Source organism: Cryptotermes secundus, unplaced genomic scaffold, assembly GCF_002891405.2.
Source record: "Cryptotermes secundus unplaced genomic scaffold, Csec_1.0 scaffold5, whole genome shotgun sequence".
NCBI classification, from domain to species: Eukaryota; Metazoa; Arthropoda; class Insecta; order Blattodea; family Kalotermitidae; genus Cryptotermes; species Cryptotermes secundus.
Genome location: NW_019724742.1, coordinates 1,101,630 through 1,126,773, shown reverse-complemented (window position 1 = coordinate 1,126,773; position 25,144 = coordinate 1,101,630). Strand labels below are relative to the sequence as shown.

General features: G+C 39.7%; 2 protein-coding genes across 4 annotated transcripts in view; both read right to left on the bottom strand.

The window, feature by feature from the left end:
- The window catches only part of LOC111862642, a 14,740-nt gene extending 12,487 nt beyond the window's left edge, over positions 1–2,253 (bottom strand). For all 3 annotated transcript variants that reach the window (XM_023848164.2, XM_033750788.1, XM_033750787.1), the window contains exon 1: positions 2,107–2,253. In XM_023848164.2, coding sequence (XP_023703932.1) covers positions 2,107–2,230 — 124 coding nt within the window. In that variant the 5' untranslated portion in view covers positions 2,231–2,253. The remainder of the gene's footprint in view (positions 1–2,106) is intronic.
- A 7,577-nt stretch (positions 2,254–9,830) lies between these two features.
- LOC111862747 (dolichyl-phosphate beta-glucosyltransferase) lies at positions 9,831–23,532 on the bottom strand. The gene is made up of 7 exons (XM_023848398.2): positions 23,357–23,532; positions 22,024–22,198; positions 20,599–20,798; positions 17,751–17,859; positions 17,152–17,395; positions 12,295–12,380; positions 9,831–11,298 (listed from the first exon to the last, which is right to left on the bottom strand). Exons 1-7 carry the CDS (start codon positions 23,420–23,422, stop codon positions 11,189–11,191), a joined length of 990 nt encoding a protein of 329 aa, XP_023704166.1. The 5' UTR covers positions 23,423–23,532; the 3' UTR covers positions 9,831–11,188.
- Positions 23,533–25,144: the final 1,612 nt, after the last annotated feature.

Here is a 25,144-nt window from a genome sequence, read left to right as displayed (position 1 = left end):
GGGGGGGGGAGTCCAACTGGGTCCACTCGGCACGGCAGCCACTGATTGGCCTATTGTAGCCTGCCCCGGGTGATTATGATGTTGGAGAATTTGGTGAAATGAAGATTGGCAGGGGAAACCGAAGTATTCGGAGAAAACCCGCCCCAGCGCCACTTTGTCCACCACAAATCCCACTTGACCAGACCCGGGATCGAACCCAGGCCGCCGCGGTGGGAAGCCAGCGACTAACCGCTTGAGCTATGGCATGGTCCAGTAGAAGAGTTAGTCATTTATAATGATTCCTGGCTATATGCATGCCTAATCCCAGAGGTGTGCAGGTGTAACAAGCCAGAATTTGCCGTTCTGGGGCTCGTCAACGCAAGTCGACATTGTTACTAGAACGGGCCCCACATACAGCCGTTCTCACATTCTTAGAAGCTATTAAAGCAACCAGAAACTCTCCTCCTTTCGTGGGATTTGAATACCCCGGTCACTAAATTCCGTCTTCAGCTACTTAAATACAATCCATGTCTTCGTATTGTTCCTCTGATATCTAGTTTAATGTTAGCTTCCTCTCTGTGCGTCCGTCTGTAAGTCGTCCCATCTTTTTGAGTGTTCCAAACAATAACGTATATCCTGTACATTTCTCATTTCCGCCAACTCCAAGTTTTAATGTTATTGTTGCTGTTACTACGAAAAGTGCACCTTCTAGGGTGTCCTGCCGTGTAATCTGGTAGAAATTTAGAAACGTTTCCGAGAAACGTATTGCTTCCATCTTCGTGTCTGAAGGCTAATGCGAGCATGGAGCACAAAAGGGCAAGTTTGTTTCTTGCTTGATGGTCTTAGCATTCGACCCTGAAGATCGAAGCAGTACGTGACTCCTAAACGTCTGTAAACTTATATCAGACTATATGATGTCTATTTGATCGTTTATACATGGGTTTTGATGATATCTGTTCTTTCTCAAAGATATAAAATAATTCACTATGAAACAAATACATAGTAGTGAAAGTTATTTCTATTGTAAATATTAGTAAATTATACCAGCCTATTTATAATTTTATCTCGATCGTGAAATGCTTGCACGCAGGACAATAAATATTAATTATCTGCTTACTGCAGTTAGTCGCTGGCTTCCCAACGCGGCGACCCGGGTTCGATACCGGGTCCGATCAAGTGAGATTTATGGTGGACAAAGTGGCGCCGGAGCAGGATTTCTCCGAGTACTTCGGTTTCCCCTGCCAATCTTCATTCCACCTATTGCTCCACAATCACCCTCACCTATCATCTGGGGCTGGTGCAATAGGCCAGAAGTGGCCGCAGTACAAGGGACTTAGTCCCACCCCACTAGCAATAAAAACATTATCTGCCAAAGTACTAATACTAACACAGTAACAATTTCTTTCTTTCTTTCTGAGACCGCATATTTCTCCTGCTTAAGTAGAGTGTATGAATGACGTGGCAGAACCGAAAGCCCACCATTTCACAGTACAGTATTCCTCTTAACGCCTTCCCAGTCTTTTGTACGGGTTTTCATGTGGTGATTTATCTAATTTATTGATGTATTTCGAGTCATAAGCGAAACGTATTGTAGCTTCCTTGATTTCACTGTCCTAACGATATTAGTTTACCCATTTAATGATCAATCCCACTTTTATGCAATGTAATAAGTTGGTAACGTATTCAGTCCACCTACATCCAAATATTTCCTGAGCAGTCGATTCTGAAACGTGTGCGTGCGTGCGTGCGTGCGTGTGTGTGTCAGTGACAGTTCATGTTTCACATTCGTGAAGAATTGTAAAAGATATTTTATAGGCCCTATTCTGGGTACCAGGGGCTATTTCCCCGGAATTAAAGCGACAGGGGCATGAAACTAACCAATCGCCTGCATCTAGTTCAGAGGTTAAGGATGGTAGAGCTATACCTCCACTCCCCATACGTCTTCAAGTCGTGCTGCATAATTAATTAAGCCCAGGGATAACTTTACTTTATTTTACATTTCATATCTACACAGACAAGTCTTGTGTGCTATACATATGTATGTATGTATGTATGTATGTGTGTGTGTTTTGTGTGCATGTAAAGAGTTCGTTTTGGGAAAGCATCAAAATATCAAATAAAACTCACATCTTCTGTAGTAGCTGACTTGATACGTTGTCTTCATTCGGTCTTTATACACTCTGTCTATCAGTTTGTCATTTTCTTCACTCCAGGCGTCCCGGTGTTGAGAGCAGTCAACATTACGTTTCATTACACAACCTCTTGCATAAGTGGCCGGACCAGATATAAATACCAAGATGCGGACGGAGAGTTCGGGTCGATATCGCTTGGACCCACCTCGGCTGGAGACAGGTACAGGCCGTTGTGAGGAGACGACGCGAAGCTCTCCACAGACTTGACTGCAGCCATCTGCTCACGCTAGTTCCTCGCCCTCGGATTTTTATACCCTGAAGATGGGAGCGATACCTTCCTCCGAAATGTCGGTCTACACAATATCTACACGGTGCCACATCCCAGAAGACAGCATTCTTCATAGTCACCGCCGTGAAAACCTCAAATCTTACAAATATGGGAGTGTTTTGAGAAATAAAAGGGAATACCTCATGAGGTCATATCTGTCCATCTGTCAGTTCATCCGTTTGTCTTCTGTCTGTCAAAGTCACATTGCGACTGACGGTTGGTCAGTCTGTCTGACTTGGTGTCGAGCCCCAGCTGCGGCTCATAACCTGATGTTTCTTCTTATATGAAAGTTAGTGTCCTGTCCATGTTGGGCGCCCTCTCTGACGAGAGGTCGGGTCTGTCATTTGTCAGTCGAGCGATCTTCAAAATGTTTCCGCGCTTTTATATTTTCGAAGAAAACGGGAAGAGCGGGAGTGGTGGGTGGGTGGGGGATTGTAGGGTGTCATGTGACTAGTCGGCAAGACAAGCCTGTTGACCTTGCAGTTAGGGAAGCGATGAACGTGGCAGAGAAACTTGGGAGTTGCACCAAGGAGCAACGATCTATGAGATGAATGTTTTGTGGGCAGAAGGTGCACCAGGTGGACAATTTCATCAGCGCATTTACGCCCAGTATGGGGACAATGCTCTCTAGAGTTGTGTACGAGTGGATTGAAATGTTTAAAAATGGGCGTACGAATGTGATTGATGCAGAGCTCTTGGGTCGTCCAGCCACAGCCGCACAGACTAAAGAAAGAACTAGGGAACTGGTTCTTCAAAACAGTCGACAAAATTGCAAAACAACTGAATAACAGGACTGGGTCTGCACATTCAGTGATGCATGATAACTTTCAATTCCGTAAGGTGTGTACCAGGTGGGTACCTAAGGAACTGGCGGATGAGCATAAGCGCATGCGCTCAGGCCAGCAATACATGGCCGGCATTTTGTAGTCGAAGTGGACTGCAACGTATAGTTAATTTGCAGTTCGTAAACGTTGCATGTCAACTGCATTTTGCAGTTCTCACGGTTGCAACTTTATTCGTCAGTTAAGCAATGGATTTCGCAGAAGAAGTATTGCTGCTCCTACTGTTGCTTAGTCCACGTAATCAAATACAAACTATGAAGTGCTTACCTATTTCACTTTTCTCCTTGTTGCTCTTTTTAGTGAAATTCGCTGAAAACTTTTCACAAATTGTTGCCCATGCATTGTTTCGTTCAATTCGATTACTATACGACTCACTCCTGCAGTTCGAAATGCATGAGTGGCTCTTTATTTCACTAATAAATGCATTTCTGTCGAAGGAATCGCATTCGACATCCATCTTGTACCTCCCACAGCTGATTTAACCCGGCCTCAGCTACCAGCATCTCACAGTAACAGCTCAAACACCAGCACCCAAGCGGTTATCTAACTCACTCACCAACTAACTAACTAACTAACTAACACTCTCCTCAAAATCAAAGTGGAAAGTTATGTTACGACCGACGGTAAGTCGGCCATTCTTTCATGGTGTCAAGCTCCCATCTGGGGCCAAAGACTAGATTTGTATTACTGTAACAAAGTTGCGATTTTGTTGAAGTTGGGCGCCCTCTCTGACGAGAAGACGGCTTGCTATCGCCAGCGCAATCATATTTACTGCTATGAACTCTAACGGCCATTTTCTTTAATTCTATCCTCACTAACTTATCCTGCTTGCAACATCTCGGCACGGACCGCATAGTATACATCGTTCCTTTGTGGAAATGTAATTTCTACCGTGGAAATATGCTTGTTTGTGCAGCCATTACTGCTGTTGTGCTGTTTTCATTTCGCGGTCGTTACCGAGAAACGGGTCTACATGCAACTGAAGGAGCAGCAATGCTTCTTCTTCGAAATTCATTTCTTCACTAACAAATAAATTTGCAGCCGTTAGAACTGCAAAATGCGTTAGACCCGTTGTTAGGTAATGGCCCGTACACACGCAATAGACGAACGCGTCACGTCCGCGGTGATGTCATGCAATAGAAGAGATGTGTAAGCGGTGTTCTCTGTGGCTTTACTCCGAGACTATATAACTTGAACAACCGAGTTCAGTTCAGTTCAGCTAGTGAGTACAGCAGATTGAGTTGGCTGATGAGAAGTCAATTACAAGACTACTGCAGTTCAGTCGTTGTGAGCCACTGTTGTTAGGCGCTGGTTGCTGAGGCACGGGTATAGTTCGGGAACCCAGACTAAGCGGAACGTCCACCGTTAGAAGCCGTTACCAGGCAACGCCTGGTAAAGACACAGCAGACTGACAAGACGTTATGCGTGCTCTAGTGAATTGTAGAGTATGCGAATTGGCGATAGCCCTATAGCTACTTGTAGTTAGTAACTATAAGCGATCAATAAATCCAATTATCAATCCTAACCCCGTCTATAGTCTAACACGTGACACTATCTTACATCTCTATTCAATTAAGTCGTTATTGTGCTGCGTTAAAAGGCAAGAGCCGCAGCCCACAGTCCGCAGCAAGCGCTGCTTGCAGGCAGAATTAATTCTGCCAACAGACTCTCCATAGTTTGTTTAGATGAGCTTCTGGAACCACGTTTTTATTCAGTATCGGATGTTATTATTGGACTGTGAACACGACAAGCGGAACCCTTAGCATTAACATTAAATTCACAGCGTGATAGATGTTTAGGTCAGTCATTCAGAGATGGCAGAACAAGTTTCGATATTACACATGAAAAAAAGTGTAAGGATGCAAGATAAAATTATCCCTCGGCTTAATTAATTAAGCATCACGCCATGAAGACATGCAGGGAAGGAGGGGGAGTGAAGCTATTAGCTCCACAATTTTTAACCATGGCACTAGTTGGAGATGAGTGGTCAGCTTCCCGCCCCTGTCGCTTTGCCTCCAGGGAGACAGTCCCTGTACCTGTCGCCTAGGAAGTTCTGTGGGCCCCAGAGCTGGTCTGGGCATTATGGAGAAGAGAAAAGCATTTTGCCCCGTGGAAATGGAAGCCCAATTTATCGCTTTCCAGTCTGTAGCCAAGCCGCTATACCAACCGAGCTATCCCCGCTTCCAGAAAAAAAAACGGAAAGATTTAAAATGTCAACAAAATGAAATGGTTATTTCTGAGCGATAATGGGTCGTAAATGAGCGGAAGATATTAAAGAAGAACTGGGGATAATGTCAGAACAATAATAAAAACAAAGTAGGTGGATAGATGATTTGGGTAGCGTGCCTAAATCTTTATTCCGATGTCGCTACATCGATAAAAATTGCGGAGCGTGGCAGGAAGTTGGAGGAAATGGCTGACAGAATCATGTAGGGAACTAAAGTATTCTTGCAACGCAAACAAACTAATACCTGGATGTTGATTGCTGATGATGATGGTGACGAAGTTAATAGCTTCACTTATTGTGGATTCGACCTTCGATCTCTTTTAATCGAAGTATTTTATAGAGAAATAAAAGCGGCCATTTCGTTCGCCGCGTCATTTCTTGGGCCTGTATATGAGCGCGTATCCGCCTCTCCCACGTTAAGTTTAATTTAATGTCATTTATCTTTAAAACATCCGAATCTCCACAACGTCCAGAATTAATCTGTAGTTCATCCTGTTCTTTCATTCACTCCTGTGCTCCCGCTTAGTAAGGTAAAGTTGTCCTTGCAATCAACGAATTAAGCACTACGCCATGAAGGCGTATGGGGGAGTGAATGTATAGATCCACATTTTCTTGACCTCGGTACTAGCTGGAGGCCCCGGCCTCTTTACCCCTCGTGCCCACTGGATAGGAGGTTGGGTGGACCCCAGAGCCGGTCTGAATGATTTGGAGAAAATTCTTGACCCTACCGGGACTCGAACTCTGACCACTCCGCCGTCCAGTCTGTAGCCAGTCGCTATACCGTCTATGCTACTCCGGCTCCGCTCCAGCTTAGTAATTAAATTATTTACTTCGGTTATTATAAATATATAAGCTTATTATTCAAATGGATGGCGGGAACTCTTTCCTCAGAACAGCAGCAAACGGAATAGAGACAATGGCACTTAAACAACCACCTTACAAAATAAATGAGTAAGATCAAGTAATGAAGCTTCTAGTGACTAGTGCATCTTTTCGATGTTGGCCGTGAAATTACACGTATTATTCTGACTGAACCTTAGATTCCTTTCTGAGTTCCTTTGGTGGATGCTGGGATAGTGCATTAAAATAGGCCACGACTGCTTCCTTCTACATCCTTCATAGTCCACAATTAATCAATCACCGCTATAACTCTATTTACAGAAAGTGTCGATGAATGGAAACATACGAATAAATAATTAAAACACATCAGCCAAAGCGTTACCAAGGTTGAAGGTGCACTTTCACATGTTAGTTAAGAAAACAGATAGTTTTAAGTCTTTTTTTCTACACATATGTACAGAGGGAATTTTAAATTTATTTCCCCTTTACTTCTAGTTCTTTCTTTACCTTAGAAAATTCTGTGACACTATTGGAATTTATATTAAACATTTTGAAAATTAGAACGCTTGTCAGCAACTGCAAGTAATACCAGGTTGAATTAAAGGGGTGAGCATTTGAGTTCCTTATGCATATCATAAATTTCCGATTACTAACATCAGGCTGACAGGAAAATATCACGCTGACTTCTTCCAGGCACAGAAAAACACTTTCAAACCATAATCCTGCCCTTTTGCTAGAAAGTTCCCCATCACTGAGGGACCCTGCATTTGTGTCTGACACAAGTAAATCACATACTGCACTGCACAAGCATGTATTAAAAATCATGTTTTCGGAGAAATGGATATGACCTTTCTATCTTATGCTCAGATTGTATACTGTGTGCAATTTCCTACTTGACCTCATCCGACTCTTTGCGCTAGTGTTGCACTCTTCCTGCTCATGCGCCAGTTTACTCAAGATGGCTGACAAAGGAAGACTGTCTGCAGAGCAACACATAAAAACAGTGTTGTTCTTTTCTGAAACAAGAAGTGTTATGGTCACACAGAGGCATTGTCTTGCCCATTTTCAAACACGCGTTCATATAAAACAATTCATACATTTTATAACCAGTTTAATAATGACGGTTCAGTGTTGGAGAGGAAACGTCGCCAGCTTTCATCTGTGCATTGCCTGGAGAACACTGACAAGAAGCCGCAGTTAACCAACAAGGAAGGCTGCAGCAAAACTAGGGATATCCATACGATCAGCACAACAAGTATTGAAAAGTGACTTGAATCTATATCCCTACAAAATGATAGTGTTACCTAAACTTACAGATCAAAACAAACTTCAAAGAATAGCATTTGCTGAATGGGCTCAGAATAATGAGGTAGTGTTCAATAATGTTTGGTTTTCTGATGAGGCACACTTCCACTTGAATTGTCTGGTTAATAAACAAACTGAGCATTTTTGGGAGTCAGATAATCCACGTATGATTCATGAGAAGGTGCTTCATGCACTGAGAATTACAGTGTGGGTCACCATCCCAAGTCATGGACTGCTAGGGCCAATTTTCTTTGAAGAGAGACAGTTAAGATTGAGCACTATTTAAGCATGTTGTACAATTCTTTCATGGTTCACCTTCTTGCTACAGGTCTGCTATTACAAACTCAGTGATTCATGCACGATGGAGCGAGGCCACACAGTGAGAATGTTGTTTTGGACTTTCTGGATGACATTTTCGACTCAATTTTTCAATTGAAGAATACTTCAATTCTTGAATACTTGTACTTGGAATCACTTGTTGATCTGAAGGTGATGGATTGCCTTATGCAAGCCACCTCCAAGAGCGTCAGGATGAACTATGAGGCAGATTTAGTATGCACTTGCCAGTGGAACCAACAGCGACATGTTTTGGCATCCACTTAATACCAAAGATATCAGAAAGATCTCTGCCTCTACTGTTGAACACTTCAAGCTTGAAGACACTGCAGCAGTGGAAATAGAAACCATAAACCTGCACTGTGATGTCAAATTTTGGAATAAGGCAGATGAAAGCACTTATCCGCTAATATGTGAGACTAAATAATATATTGAGGGACCATAAGATGATATTACTGCTGCTAACACGAACTTCTGCCACTACATATAAGTACAGTAGAGTCTGTTGATTCATTTCCTGCTTAAAACAAGGTGGCAGCACATGTGACTGTAACATCTTGCTCCAACTGTATTTCTTGTGTACCCAGAAAATGGCAGAGTTGAAAGAACAGCATGTCTACATCATATTTTGCTTTAAATGGGGAAGAATGCTATGTAAATTTTCAAAATACTGGAAGAATCTTTTGGAGAAGAAGGGAGGAACAAGTTTTCGAGAGGTTTTCCAAGTTCACAAGCGATGTGAGCTCTGCTGGAGATGCTGAATATATAGGACATCCATCAGGTAGAACAGATGAAAATGTTGACTGAGTAAAGGATCTTGTCCACAAAAACAGAAGAATCACTATCTGTGAAGTTGCTAACATGCCGAGAATTTCATCTGGGCCAATTCACAGCATTATGAAGGATGATATGAACACATTTTGGATTGCCGCCAAATTTGCGCCCCACTTGGTGAGTGAGCAGCAGAAGGAGAAGCATGTCAAAACATGACAGAATCTTCAAGAGAGGCCTGAAACAGACTCAGAATTCCTTCTGAAGAAAATCACAGGTGATGAGATGTTGGTTTATAGCTATGATAGAACCAAGCAAAAGTCGCCTCAGTGGAAGAGTCCATCATCTCCAGATCCAATAAAACGCAAGACAAATTCACTCAAATATGTAGGTCATGCTCAGTGAGGGCGTGAGTGAGTGCATGTGCACGTACATTCAAGGAGTCATGAACTATGAATCTGTCCCACAACAACTGTAAGACAAAATTAAGACACTGACACCTTATAGCATGTGGGAAAACCTGCAGTAAAATTGACCTGAAATGCCCCTGCTCACTCTACTATAGCTGCACATAAAATAACACGTTCCACACCCTCCCTATTCACCAGATTTAATGACATGTAACTTCTTTATTTTGATTCAAGCAACATCGCTGCATGTACTTGCCAAATTTCAAACAGTAGTCTCATAAAAATCACTTAAAATATCTTACATAATTTCCTCACCAACAGTTCTCACTAATCTATTTTGACAAGAGCCATGGACATCTCCTTGTCACCCCCGCTACTTCAACATGCCTGCTTAAGAAAACAGTTTCAAATAAATGTGATTCTTCTACAGTAGAATTTGTATTTTTACAGAAATAAACAATATATTCGCCAACTTTACAATAGTGCCCTTTCCTTCATTTTACAACAACTTTCTAAACTGCACTCATGTAAAACAAATTACTGATAGTACAGTCTCCAATTCCATTCACATTTATGAGGCAATGCCAATGTTTTAAGTCTGAAGATCGCCTGGTGAGGAACAGAAAAAAGGTGGAATAATATGAAATATTATGCTCGATATCAGGGTTGCAGTGGAAATTTTGTAATCAAACAAGGGGAGGGAGATGTTTCTCCTCCAGTACTTCAGTACTGATTTACAGAGGAATGTTATCTATAGCTTATCACAAAAAATACTTCCACATTTCAAACTAGCCTAAAAGAAAATCAAACTGGCAGTGATGAATAAACTTCTGTTGGGCTGTACTTTAAAAGGTTCTTTTTTAATTTACAAACATCTCAGTGTGCAGGGATATAAAATCAACTTTGAAAACTATAATGGCACAAGATGTAGAGCAGAGCAAATGAGGTATAACAATAATCAGAACTTTGTAAAAAAACTTGAACAAACGCAGTCTACAAAATTCAAATCATATTTAAAAATGCTACTTATATAAAAGGAGGCTGCCAGTTAAGAGGCCATACAACAACCATGCAAGAATCAGAGACGAGGTTAAGATGCAGCATATATAAGGGCCTTCACCCCTTCACTGTGAATGCCAAGGCTGCTTGGTGGTAAATGAGTTGCCCAGAAAAGCCTTCCGTATTTTCCTCGAATGACCTTCAAACAAAAAAAATATTCAATGAGAAAGGTCATTTGTGCCTCTAAAACATCTTTATGCAAAACTTGATGACCTACATGGACAGAAATGCTACAGTGAATGATTAACAAAGAGCTGTCTCTTCAGATAGGGTAGTTCAGATGCAAGTGCCCCGAGCCAATCCAGTCAGTATGTGGTGTGCAAAGGGTTAAAGTTAAGTGACCTAACCGCTTGTAACAGGGAACTTAAATGGCAAAACAAGGAACTTATTTAACCCTTAAACTGATGATAAGAATGCTGCACTGATAAGTCAGTTTGCATATATTGTATGCCATTCACACTGTAAGTAGCAGCAACACATAAATCACAGCTCTTCTAACTTCAGGCTAATCTTCAATTATTTGTCAAGAGCAAGGAAACACATCTCTCCTTATCATCAGAAATATGGTCATAGAATTTTACACCTCAGTACTTATAAATTCAACAAAGAATGTGTGGCATACTGTTGAATATGGTGTTTCTGGAGACAAACACTGAAAAAAAAGATGAAAGCAGACCATAATGGATGAAGAGCTCATTAAATTTGAAAACAGCTCTTTTCATATAAATACACATATCTCCTGCATGTAATTCACACAAACAATCTATCTTTTCCATTCATGTTTTATTTTAAACCAAAATAAAATAAGAAACGGTTGTATGACAAATGGAAGCAGAATGTTGCCACTTTGCAGCACTACCTCCAACTGTTCTGTGCTCACATGAGGATACAGATAAATGCTCTTCTCCCTTCACACAATCATTTCCTGCAGCGGAATGTTCACAATAATCATTTTTCTCTCATTCCACTTTTTTGGAAAGTTTCCAGGCTCCGATATGATAACGTAACCAGATGAGGAATATATCCTTGCCCATCTGTAACCAACTCAAAACTGGAATCAGTTTAGAACCTGAAAACATATAAAAGACAAAATAAACCTCTACACAGCAAAATTTGAATCCAGCTATTTTTTAATTTTGTACAAGTTCTTTACACATTACAAAGTGCTGTAGGTCACAAGTTTAAAGTATGTAGAGTGTAACTGTAATAAAATGAGTATAGCTTATAAAAGAAACTTCAATATAGTGACAAAAAAGTCAACAGTACCATCCATTTCTTAATGTAATGTATATGGATATATGGTGAGGACTTTCTTGTGCACATTTTCATCATTACAAGTGATTCCTGACTAACAATGATGTTCTTCTGTAATGTTTACACTGACTTTACTTCCAGTTTTGCTTACCAAGTTATTTATAGCAGTCTGTCCATAAAGGTGTCACTAACTGAACATATCCCATCTAGGAAAGGAGAGGAAAGTCCCCATTCGACAACCAAAACAATTCAATCTTAATAAAAAAAATTATAAACACAAATGTACAGAGCTGTTGAAGCTCACAGCTGGCAAACAGACATGACCAGATTCCTCAAAATGTCACACCAAGGCAATATGGTTATTAAGACCACATTTGGTATGACTTGATGGCTTCAAGATTGAGCCCCCCACAAAATTTATCAATGAGAGATGTACATCACATGATGTCATCTGAACTTTTCTTCAGTCCATCAACTCCTTTCTTTGTGCGCTGTGCCACTGGTCAGTGAATGGGAGTTCTATGTGATGGAAGACCAATGACACAAAAAAAATGCAGAGGACGGAGAATGATGATTTGGGATCCATACTCTAGTTGTTTTGGAAGGGAAGATCGGCTGCCATACTGGATGATGGACAAATGACCATGGTATGCTTAAAACTTAATGAACACTTTACTATTTGAAAGCAAGAAAGACTGCTGCTGCAGACAAAGAGATGGGCAACTGTCACTTTACCAACTGAAATATAACAGTGACATGCTTTTAGTGTTGACTCTTCTTGTTCAATTTGAAGACGCTTAATGTAATTTACCTTCAATTTCAGTCCAATTGACTGCTACTTCTGAAATGGGAATTTCGAGTCTCTGAGCTATGTACAGTAATTCTGCATCAAACGCCCTGTAACACACATAAATAAAATTGCAAGGGACATACATTTCATGCTGCAACAACACACAAGCTAGTCAAAAATAAATCAAATGTAAGCATTCATCAAGTGACTTTACTCTCATGAGGGCTATGCATTAGCATTTCTGAGGCAGTTCTCACCTGGCACTTACATGTAACCCATGGAAAACATGTCTTCTGAATTTCATCTGAGAAACCGCAGTGACTCTGTTTGCGTTTCCTTACCCATAATCAGTACTGACTATATTACAGCGTGAAACAGGGCTACAAATAAAACAGACATCGGAACCTTTCACACCTAAAAACAGTGAAAACAATTACAACGAAACCTTGATTTTACACTTTTCAGGGAGCAGCCTAAAATAAACATAAAATCTAAGAAAGCATAAAATCCTGAAAATGAGAATACAATGTGAAGAAAATATGTTTTCTTTATACAGTACCTTTGAAAGACCATTTACAAAATATATATTTGAACATTTAGCTGTGTACAGATGCAGATATGGTTCTTGGTTTATTTTAAGATGCTTTATCAACTGCTGCTGTTATACGGCAGCATGAAGACGAGATGGTGATTATAACTGATAATTGGGAAGGATGAAGAAGAAACACATCATTGCCTATTTCAAAGAATTATCCCAGCAATCACCTGAACAGACTGGCAAATACAGTACATATATAGTTGTACTATTTCTTTAACCATTCAATAAGAGCCTTTTGCTGCTTCTTTTCTTCACCTCTCAGCCTGTATAATTCATTTCAACTTCACTGCACATTACAAACTGTTCTTAGTAGAAAATTGACACATGAACTTTCTGGCTGCTACCAGTCCTCTCTGTGCATCCAAGAATGTTGCTTTATGTTCTGAAACTTCCTCTTCATCTGGCCTAGTCAAATGACTATAAAAGATTCTGGTCTTTACGCAACAGATTTACCATATCGGCATCTAGCAGTAGAAATTATACATGGACACAGATCCCTTATACTTCTAGCATGGTTTCTGATTTACACGAGTCGATGGATGGAAGTCTCCAGTCCGTTGTAAGTATTTTTTCTATAACAATATACTTCAGTATGTGTGTGTCATCTTCAGACTACATAATTAAGATTTAAATGTCAATCACTCAGCAACTTACAGTACATACATGTGAACCACATGAATATATTAGCATTCAAAGAATACCGCCATCTTTGAGCCGACCGTCTAGATAATATGGGGCCCTCAACATCTCAACTCTATGGGCCTTCACGGCCTGGTACAGGGATAGCTTTACTTCCTTTTTACTTTTACATATCAGTTACTGAAACTGTCTTTATAAAATATTGTAACTGGTAAGCATCTAATCACCATGTTGTTAAAGTACGCATTTCTGTGTGGTTATGTTACTTACAGCTCTAAACACATAATACTTACATGGCCTGAAAATGGCACACACCAAAATATCATGTCACAGATAGAAACCATACTCAATACACAGAACAGTAAGTGTGTTGACAAAAGAAAATAAATAATACTGAACTATTAGTAACTTCACACAACAAGAAATTTAAGAAATTTAATTTTTAATTCTAATGCTGTTATCAGGATCCCTGAATCATTACATTAATCTATCATTAATAAATTTTGACTTATAAAGGTTAAAAAAAAGGTAAAGCTATTCCTGTAACAGGCCATGGAGGCCCATAGGGTTGTGAGACATTGAGGCTCCCACATTTTCTAGACAATTGACTCACAGATGACAGTGAGGTTGTCAGCCTTATGCACCAGCCACTCTTTAGCCCCATTAGTACTCATTTCTCTCAGAGGCTGAGTCGACCCCAGGGCCATAGTGCAACTGAAAGGATTAGGTAAACTGAAAAAATCCAATTACCCCATCAGGAATCAAACCCGTGACCTTCTGGCTTGTAGCACAGTGCCTCAACCAACTATGCTACTGCAAGCTCTTCCAACTTCTCTAAAATTTTAATATCTAATTTTATACCTACTTGCTTTTCTTTCAAAAATTCTCACAAATTTAATAGCCATTTCTTGGATTTTGTGTCAGTCTCTCTCCATAAGTGCCCATGCTTTCGCATTAAAGGTCAGGAACGGTTTAAAATATGACTGCTTTCTAGCTCTTTCTGATTGACAACATTCATTTCATGGTCTGACTGCATTCTGAACTGTTTCATATTCTACTACTGACTTCTCACTCAATTATCTTCTGAATTTATTTTACTTCTGAAGGAAATAGGTCTGCCTCTTTAACCAATGTATTAACTTTCATCTAACATTTCTGGCAAGGATACTTGAAATTATGAGAGTTGCCACCTTGCCCATGTTCATTTTCGGTCAATATTCCTTTAGGATAAGGTTCCAGTGATTTAGTTTCTCTCAAATTTTGTCTTCATATTCCCCACATTAACACAGTCTCTGCAAATATTAATGTTTTCATGTCTGGTATTTTGTTCTGTCATCCACGGCCACGGACAGGGCCAAAAAGGAATATCTTGAGAAGATATGTAATGAGATTATGGAATTTCAAAGAACAGGCCGGTATGATTTGATGTACATGAAGACAAAAGAACTAGGATGGAAAGAGAATCATGGGATTCAAAATGTTGGCATCGAAGACTCCCAGGGGAATAGAATAGTAGCTCAGAGGCAAGTGCTGAAAATTTGGGAAAATTATATTTCAGAACTATATGATCGACCTAATCGGCCAGAAACCTTAGAAGTTGAACCGGAAGAAGAAGTAGATACAGACGAGAAAGGACCATATATTTTACAAAGTGAGGTGGAAAAAGCTATCAAGGAAATGAGGAAGGGAAAGGCTACAGGAGATGATGATGTACCTGGAGATGTGCTCAAGTTACTGGGAGAAGGTGGTTTGAAAACACTGACAAAACTAATGAACACCATATATGAAAGTGGAGAGTGGCCCAAGGACTTTACAGAAGTTACAATGATTGCCTTAAAGAAAAAGACAAAAGCTACAAAATGCAGCGACCATCGCACAATAAGTCTTATTGCACATACAGCAAAGATAATAGCAAAGATACTTAAAAGAAGAATTGAAAGGAAAATAGAGGATGTACTTGGAGAAGATCAGTTTGGATTTAGAAGAGGAAAAGGAACCAGGGATGCAATTGGGATGATGAGAATTATAGCGGAACGAACTTTGGAGATAGATGAAGAACTGTGTGTTTGCTTCATAGACTGGCAGAAGGCATTTGACCGGGTAAACTGGACCAAATTAATGCAGATCCTGAAAGAAACAGGTATCGATTGGCATGAAAGAAGATTGATTAGCAAATTGTACATGGATCAGAAAGTTAGAGTACGACTGGACACGGGGGAGACAGGAAGTGTGCAGATTGGAAGAGGAGTTCGACAAGGATGCTGTTTATCACCAATTCTGTTCAACTTGTACAGCGAATGCCTTACCAAGGAAGCTCTGGATGGGCTCGGTGACTTCAAAGTAGGAGGGCAAATTATTCAAACTGTGAAATATGCAGATGACCTTGTGTTAATGGCTAAGGAAGAAACTGTGCTACAGGGCATGATTGATAGACTAATTGAAATTGGAAGGTGCTATGGCATGGAAATGAATGTGGAGAAAACAAAAGTAATGAAAATTTCGAGACAACCAACCCCAGTCACAATAAAGATAGACCAAAAACAAGTGGAGAATGTGAAATGTTTTAAATATTTGGGTAGCTTGTTAACAGATGATGGAAGGTGTACTTGTGAAATTAAATCCAGGATTGCCATGGCAAAAGCTGCATTTAGCAAGAAGAAGAATCTTTTTACCAGCAAATTGGACTTAAATTTGAGGAAGAAACTAGTGAAATGCTACATTTGGAGCATAGCTCTGTATGGGGCTGAAACATGGACACTTAGGGCAGTAGATCAGAAACATCTGGAAAGTTTCGAAATGTGGTGTTGGAGAAGAATGGAGAAGATCAGTTGGACCGATTATGTGAGAAATGAAGAAGTGTTAATTAGAGTCAGTGAGCAGAGGAATATCCTACATGAAATAAGAAAACGGAAGGCTAATTGGATTGGTCATGTTTTACGCAGAAACTGCCTTCTAAAAGAAGCTATCGAAGGAAAGATAGATGGGCGGATAGAAGTGACAAGAAGACGAGGAAGAAGACGTAAGAAGATGCTGGATGACCTTGGGGACAGAAGAGGATACTGTCATTTGAAGGAGAAAGCTCTAGATCGCATTAAGTGGAGGAATTGTTTTGAAAGAGACTGTGGACCTGTCGTCTTGACAGATTACTGATGATGATGATGATCCAAGTTTATCAGCAGTTTCATCAGATCACTAACAGTGCAGCCACTAATTTATGGTTACTGTGAACATACATTCTTAAAACTTCTTTTTCAGGTAACTTTTCAAAAGCAAGATTGTACACCTCTGAATTCAAGACTAAGTAACAACAGTGAGCTTACTTGAATACAATAATTCTATCTTGTTTAAAATTAAGACAGAGAAGTTACACATATTGTGCCCGCTACTTATGCTTCTTAACCCAGACATTCATACTTATGTGACTAAAACATCTCTGAGGGCATATCACAGTGACAGGTAGTAATATCATCATTAAAAAGTAATTTGATTCTGTTTGCAAAGTGATGGGAACCAACACTGCAATACCTGAGATTTCACCAAACAAAGTGGACTCTTCTTCTATACAGTTGCCTACTTGAGGTATGGCACACCCTCAAAGATGCTTTAGACAGCTCACAGTTACTGATATTTAAAACATTTACCATCTCTCTACATGTAAATTGCCAAAGACAAGACGTGCAGTCTCCCTGGTGAAGAGCTTAAAACCACATTGTGTGTCTCTAATTCCGCGTACTGAGAAGAGCCATACTAGGAAGTGGAAGCCATACATGAGAAGGGTTCGAAAATATGAACGAGAGGAGATGGCCTGCTCCTCTAAGTGGGCACGTGAGCCACAGACAATGCCCAGACTTGTAGCAACATTATCTGGTGCTGTCAGGTAGTCAGCTGAAACATAAAAGAGCTGTTCATCTGATGTACACTTGCAATTGTATCCCTAATGTTAAAGTTACAAAGGACACCACACAGAAAAAAATCAGACATACACTATGCTCTGAGTGGGAAGTCTCAGGCAGAAAAGAGTATACAGCCTATACCAAGTGATCACTATGATAGGCTAAAAATTACAGTTTGTTATGATAATACTGTAAACAAAAACATTTCTTCACAATTGAATATTTTTAAATCTAACCTCTTTAACAATGGACTTGCCCATTTAGGATATTTTTCTTTTCTTAAGCAATTCAAATTAAAAGGATCCCTGAAAAATATCTGCACCAAAACTTTCCAAAATTGCCATTACCTTTAACAATATCTTTCAGACTAGATTCAAGCTTTGCAAGGTCAGGAAACTTGGTTGCACCATCAGCATCAGCAAACAGTATCACAGCTCCTCGTGCACTCTGCACCCCCTGCAACATGAGGCTTCACAATTCCTTCACAAGTCGTTGGAACAAAGATAACAGGTCAAGTTGCAACCTAATGCAGATTTGTTTCCATTACAAAATTTCATTTGAGGAAGACCTAGGCACAGATGGAAGAATAATATAAAATTTGTTTCATACAAGAAAGAGCTTGACTCGTCTGGCTCAGTATAGGATCCAGTGGCAGGCTCTAATGGGCATGGTAATGTGCCTTCAGGTTCCATAAAACTACAAATTTCTTGAACAGCTGAATGAATATTAGATTCTCAGGAAGGAATCTGCTCCGTTACATTAAGTACATACTATTACATACTATGATTTGCTTGTACTGATGTGTATTAAGGTGTACAAGATTAATGTGTAATTTTTTGAAAACGCTGTACTGACACTGCAATTTCATATATGGTGATCAGCATATCTTCCCCGATGGCAACATTTCCAAACAAGGTTATATTAGTCACCATGGAAGTATGGTCAAAAACAATATGCTGATATATACTGCCTGCTAGCTATATCAGGCAACTAACAGACCACTGTGTACACATACAGTGTTAACGCCAGTGGAGGAATATCCCGTAGACCAAGTCACCCATAGAATCCACTGGTACCCAAACCCTAGGTATACAACAGCATCAGTAAGTTAATAGTATAGAACCTATGTACATATTACTTTCTGAAAGTATAACAGATCTCTTTCCTAACATTTCTCCTCTAAAATCTGCATGTGTCTTACAGTCCTGAAAACATGGTAAATAATGAATGTTTATGACTATTCAAACAGTAATTCAAAATTACACAAATGGAACGAATGTGAGGTTAAACAGCAGTTGGTATCAATGGTTTCTATGGCAGGAGGATAGTGATATCTGGGTCGCTGTGAAGGATTGGGCATATAGCTAGGATGGAAGAAAAAATTAATTCATACAAAATTTTAGTTGGGAAAACTCTAGGTAAGGGGTCAAGTGAAACTCTAAGGTGGGGAGAGGTGCAACTGCTCATCTCATATAGACTTTATTTTCTGTGTATGTTAATTAGTGTAATTAATATCCAGTACATTATTCCATGCATACACATATGCAATATATATCCATTTTTTAACATAATACAGGATATAATTTACTGCATTAATTGTTAGAAATTGCAGTTCAACATGGCTGCTAGCCTTTTGTAACTGGAGACTAAGCTCGCAGAGGTAAGCTGTTGTTCTAACTCGCCCATGCCAAGCTGATGAAGCAGCTAGGACAGTTATGGCTCATTACAGGTTTAGTTAGTTAGTTAGTTATTAGAGAGGGTGGGTTTCCCCATGCACTTAGACCTGTTGTGGTCCATTGTGCTTCCCTCTATGATTTCTACCAGCCTCTATATCCTACCGGTATTGGTGCTTACCATCAGTCCCGCCCAGCCAGCGAGACCGGCTCTCTACTGGCTGAGAAGTATCTATAATGCTTCCCCCATCTACCGGAGGTATTAGTGACTGCTGTTGGGCGGCAAACGTCCGCAATTTTGCTCAGTGACCTCCTTTGGAGGTATGAGGTTCTTTTACGTGCTGTAAAGCTACGACATGGGACCCACGGCTTAAAGTCCCTCCCGGAGGACTTGTTCCCTGAATTTTTCCGCCCTTAAAAATTCGATGACCTCCGCCAGGAATTTGAACCCGCGTACTACGAGTCATGAGGTGGGAACGTTACCTCTAGACTACGGAGGCCGCTCATTACAGGTTTAAAGTGTTATAATTACATGATGATTAAATTTCATTGGCAGAAATAATTATCCTTGTAAACCCCAAAGCTTAGAGAGAGACAATCCAGCTAATTTAAGGGAAGCAATGTCATCTGAAAGTAACAGTTGAACAATTCTTAGATGGTTATACACAATGGCATCCTTCCAAAAACAGTCATATAATCCTCAAGCTGAATATATGTGATAACTGCACCAGTCTGATACAGATATTATGTATATTATTACTGTAATGATTCAACAACTAAGTTATTTCAAAAGTCAAGCAAGATTAGCTGTGATGTAAAGTGTTACGATTATTGAGAGTAATAATATTAAAGTGGACTCTCACATTGTTAATTCTTCCAACAGTGTTGTGCGAAATAAACTAATTAGTGTTCCTTCTTCAAGGTGTGTAATTAAGAACTAATCAAGTCCTCTTGCCCTGTTCAAGCAAGGTCCATGGACCTCTTCTCTACCCATTCTGACTACCAGTGACTACCATCCACTCCTACTTAAGAGACACTGTTCATAAGCAAGTAATGGCTTACTGGCGCCCATACAGACGCCTGTCTTCCTGGATCTATCATGATATTATTATGACTATAAAGGTCAGTAGAGCATAATAATTTCTATAGTGTCCACAGCAGTTGGAGTGCAAGCATCAGCAGCAACACAGGCCATGACATCAACTGAACTATGTAAGTTAAGATACAAAGTGGCCCCGACATGCGGCTACATTGATGGAGAAGCGAAGGTTGATTACATAGGGTTACATTAAGCTGGATCTTTGAGAAACGGGTTGTCATAATGGGAAGTGGCTGAAACTTTCCCATGATCGTGTCTAGCAGCGGCCTTCTTTATTAGCAAGGTAGTTCTACAATGAGAAAGTTAAACAAGCTGTTAATCCACAGTTTCAACAAATCATTCTGTAATATTTCAAGCATCCCTTAATAGTCCTTCACCAAGGGTAATTTGCCTGCTAATTAATTATCACAAAATACTTCTTACCAATCTAACAGCACCCCCTTTGCCCCTGTTGGTTTCAAGTTCCAAGACTCTAACAGTGTTAGGACCATGCTTCCTGGTGTATTCCCTGGCTACTTGTGCCGTACCATCTTGACTTCCGTCACTGACAACTATAACCTCATATGTAAGAGCAGGCTTTCGTGATTCTAAATACTCCAGACACTCATCCAGCATTGGAAGAACTGAAAGAAAATACAATTGGTCTATTATATCAATCTTTTTTTTATTGCTAGTGGGGTGGGGCTAAGTCCCTTGTACTGCGGCCACTTCTGGTCTATTGTACCAGCCCCAGATGATAGGTGAGGGTGATTGTGGAGCAATTGGTGGAATGAAGATTAGCAGGGGAAACCAAAGTACTCGGAGAAAACCTGACCCAGCGCCACTTTGTCCACCACAAATCCCACTTGACCAGAGACGGTATCGAACCCGGGCTGCCGCGGTGGGAAGCCAGCGACTAACCACTTGAGCTATGGCATGGCCTTATATCAATCTTACTCACTATATAAAATCAAATCGATTCCCTAGTTATAAAATAATAAAAACTCATCACAACAATGAAGACCTGTCATTTGATCTTCATCTTCCAGATGGCATTCTTCCACTAAGCTTACATACCAAAATGAGGTACAGTTCTTTCCCCCCATGTTACCGAACCACCACCGCCATCTCTACTGAAATTTGAATGACTGAATCTTGGATTATTTAACAATATTTTTCTAGCTACACAGGCTATACAGAATCAAATGACACGACAACCACAACTGATGAACTTTCAGAAGACAAGGAAGGAAGCAATATTGGTCTACCTTAGGATATAATCCCCTGGTATCTGCCTGGAGGAAAACTCTTACACCCAAGTTAAAATCCAGCTGCTAATCCTAAAGTAGCAGGTGCCTTCAGACACCTAAGCCAGAAAATGGTGAAAAGATGTCCAGATTTATAAGACCTGGACTTGCTAGCATTTATCTACGAGTAACACAAGTAACGTTAAGTTATACTGTAGCTCATTAGCCATGACTTATACAAAACAACAAAAAAGAACTCCGTGGCTTTAGTCCACAAGTAAACTATACCCAGTGAGCAACTGCCGCTTGTCGGCGAAGTTAGTACCAACTTTAGAGGATTGAGGGTGTCGCATCATCAGTACAATGAATCCCCACAGCCGTTAATTTTGGTTTTTGAGACCGGAGCCACTACTTTTCCATTCAATTAGCTCCTCAATTATCATCACAAGGCTGAGTGGATCCCGTTCCAGACCCACTACTTCTCAGAAAATCTGGTAGCGCCGGGAATCGAACCTGGGATTCCTGGCTGCAGATACAAATCTGCAGCCAGGAATCCTGACCACTAGACCACAGAAGCGGTCAGCCATGACTTATACAAATGAATAAGTTCATTTATACTTACGTCGAATTTCTTCCTCATAAGCTGGTACAACAACACTAAGGTGAATGCTCCATTGATCACTCAGAGAAGGAAATTCACTAGTCTGACCAGATTCTGGATCAAAAAATGACGTTTCTTTCTCTGAACGAAGGACAACAGGACATGGTGTTGTAGTTTTGACTACAAGTATACATAGCTGAAAAAAAAACTGGTATCACTCAAATCTGGAATAAATATATGTCTAGGAGTTTTGTAACAGCTAAATTCTCCCATTTTGCACATTCTATGTAAATTATGATTAGCCTGGAATAAAAGCTCAGCTTGTTCAACATATTACATATTCAACACATATACATCTTGATAAAAAGACCCTTCTTCCATTATCATTTTTTTAATAAATAACCTGGCGGTTCTTCCAGCCTTTACAGTAAGCTTGACAGTGAACAGGTTATGAAGTTAGAAATTCTTGTTAACAAGGAAAATCTACTGAAAATCAACACTGCAAATACCCACATTATAACTAATCAAACTATTACACATAAACTGTGATCAATACATAAGTTGAATAATCATGTACTTATAACATTCTCATATATTTATATTTACATTATATCTTTTATTACAAATTTATAATGAATAGATACTTATTTATATTATATATTGTTTCTGTTATATTGGACTATTGTCTTTATCCTGGGTCCTAAGACCTTGTATTGGATTTGTGGCATGTAAATAAATGAAATGAAATAAAAAAAATTGCACATCTACCAGCTGCTATGTAGCTTCCTTTCAACTTGCAAGATGTCACAAGAATACACACTGTATGAACCTACTAAGCAAAGGGGCATCAGACAACAGTCTGAAAATTACAACATACTCGAGGGTATCGAAATAATATATAATAATACGGTATTTTCAAACCTGCCCATCTGGACTAAATTCCTGTCACTACGGCTAATGTACGAAAGCAGTCTCAGGCCTTGAATTCCAGGAATGTCATTTTCTATTACATTAAAGAGAACACAAAACTATGGTTCTGTACCATCACAACCACCATCCCGAATATTTACTCCACTAACTGAAGCAAGTCGCAAATCCAATAGATTATACAGTTCGTAATATAACTTTTGATTTTAAAATCTGCTCCTTTCCCATCTATTATGGGTGGTAACAACAAAACGTCCTAATTTTGGAACACTGAACTTCATATGTCGCAAAATGAAAAGTAAATATTACCACCGTCAATCACTTAATATGGTATGTTTGTACTTTTCGAACAATGATTCCGTCAACATGCTGCTATGAATATGAACTCAAACGCGTAATGCAATTTCATTTAACCCTAATTACTTACCACGAGAATCGCAATTAATATCAAAATCACAGCACACAAAAGGATATAATATACGTCTAACATCATTAATTAAGAATTAGATTTACAAAAATATATATACATATTTCATAACATAGCACACTACCATACGTGCCAAGCAAGTGCAAGCAAGTAACCCTTATTTTCCGTTGTTTACATCGGCTTGCATGTGGCGAGATCAGAGAGTATGTAATCTTTCTTCTTCCTTTTTTCATACATTATGCTGCCATCTACAAATATTCATATGTAGTGGCTCTATTATTTGGCAGCCACGCCCAAGAACTCAATCGGCAAGAATGTAAGATGTAATTATCATTTGTTAACCAATACATAACCTCACAGCAGCCGACAAGTTCGTGCGTAAACCTGATTTGAAAAGTCTTCGATGCATTTAATTTTTACAGAAATGTCATCCATTATCCTGTTTTTGTCATACTGAACTGTTCAATCTCCAAAATCTGGCCTGACCACCACTTCATTCGTCTTCCCGACTAACATTTCTTCCAGACTTCTCTTGACAAGATTGTTTATGTGGGCCTATCCAGTCATCTTTTATTCTCTGCATATGACAGAAAGGATTAGCTGTGTAATTTTGTACTGAGACTGAAAACGTTCAATGTTTCCCTATTCTCTCTTCCATTGTCTGTACATGTAAACAGAGCTGCCCTCTCTCTTCCGCCCATATCCCTGTCCCTCTGCCAATATTTCACTTCATTATATGGATATTTGTGCTGCCATCACGTTATATAATTTCACTTGTCATGAAAATGTTAATGAAGCATCACGTTAGAGCTGATCTTCACTTAACATAAATTATGAACTGCAGTTGACCTATATAAAAAGTTTGGCATAAAGTAAATACATTTCATTGACATCCGTTTAACACTTAGTGACAAAACATGAAAACAGGAATCATGATGTAAGACACATTTCCCAAAATTTCTGATGCAGTATGATTGTCAAGAAGTCATCTATGAGATGGTGAAAAACAGACACAAGCATCTGTGGCCCAACACAACCTTAGCAGAAGTCTGTATCAGTACAAAAGATACAGACCTGACAGTCTGGTAGGAATTTCTACTTCATACTGTAAAAAATATGTAGGGCTGTACATTTAAACCATCTACACCCGAGGATGAGACTTTATGGCGATTTCAGCCTCAAAAGGACTAGTCTCAGGTACTAATGGCTTCAATTTATGTATTTCTATCTGCTTACCATCACTGAGCCTATGTAGAATAAACTGCTGAGAGAAATAATTCCACTACATATACAAAATGTTGTGGGAATCTACAAGCAGATCAACATTCTCAACTTTCACTAAGTTACTTCTAGGTGTGTTCATTCATTCATCAGTAATCTGTCAGACGACAGGTCCACAGTCTCTTCCAAAACAGTTCCTCCACTTAATGCAATCTAGAGCTTTCTCCTTCAAATAAGAATATCCTCTTCTGTCACCAAGGTCATCCAGCATCTTCTTACGTCTTCTTGCTCGTCTTCTGGTCGCATACATGGTGACTCTGTCTTAAATTCATTTATTCTTCTATACAGGTCTCTTAATATTCTTGTTCTTACTGTTCATTGCAAGCTCATTTTGTCTTTCAGATATTCCCTCTTTCTATTCCTGAAATGCCTGCTGGCTTCACGTCTTACATTGTTCAGATTATCCTTATTGGCTTGGATCCTGTAACCACTGCAATTTGGTTTGCCTCAAAAACAGGATCCAAGTTGACAGCAAAAGTATTAAACATAGAAAGAAGTACAGCGATA

Bases quoted from the DNA above. Each gene is read 5' to 3' on its own strand.
- LOC111862747 (XM_023848398.2), bottom strand. From the start codon at position 23,422: ATGATGTTAGACGTATATTATATCCTTTTGTGTGCTGTGATTTTGATA. The intron at 17,860-20,598 runs GTAAGAAGTATT...CTCATGTTGCAG, and splicing joins AAGGGGGTGCTGTTAGATTG to GGGGTGCAGAGTGCACGAGG. The intron at 17,396-17,750 runs GTAATGGCAATT...TTTATGTTTCAG, and splicing joins TCTGAAAGATATTGTTAAAG to CTGACTACCTGACAGCACCA.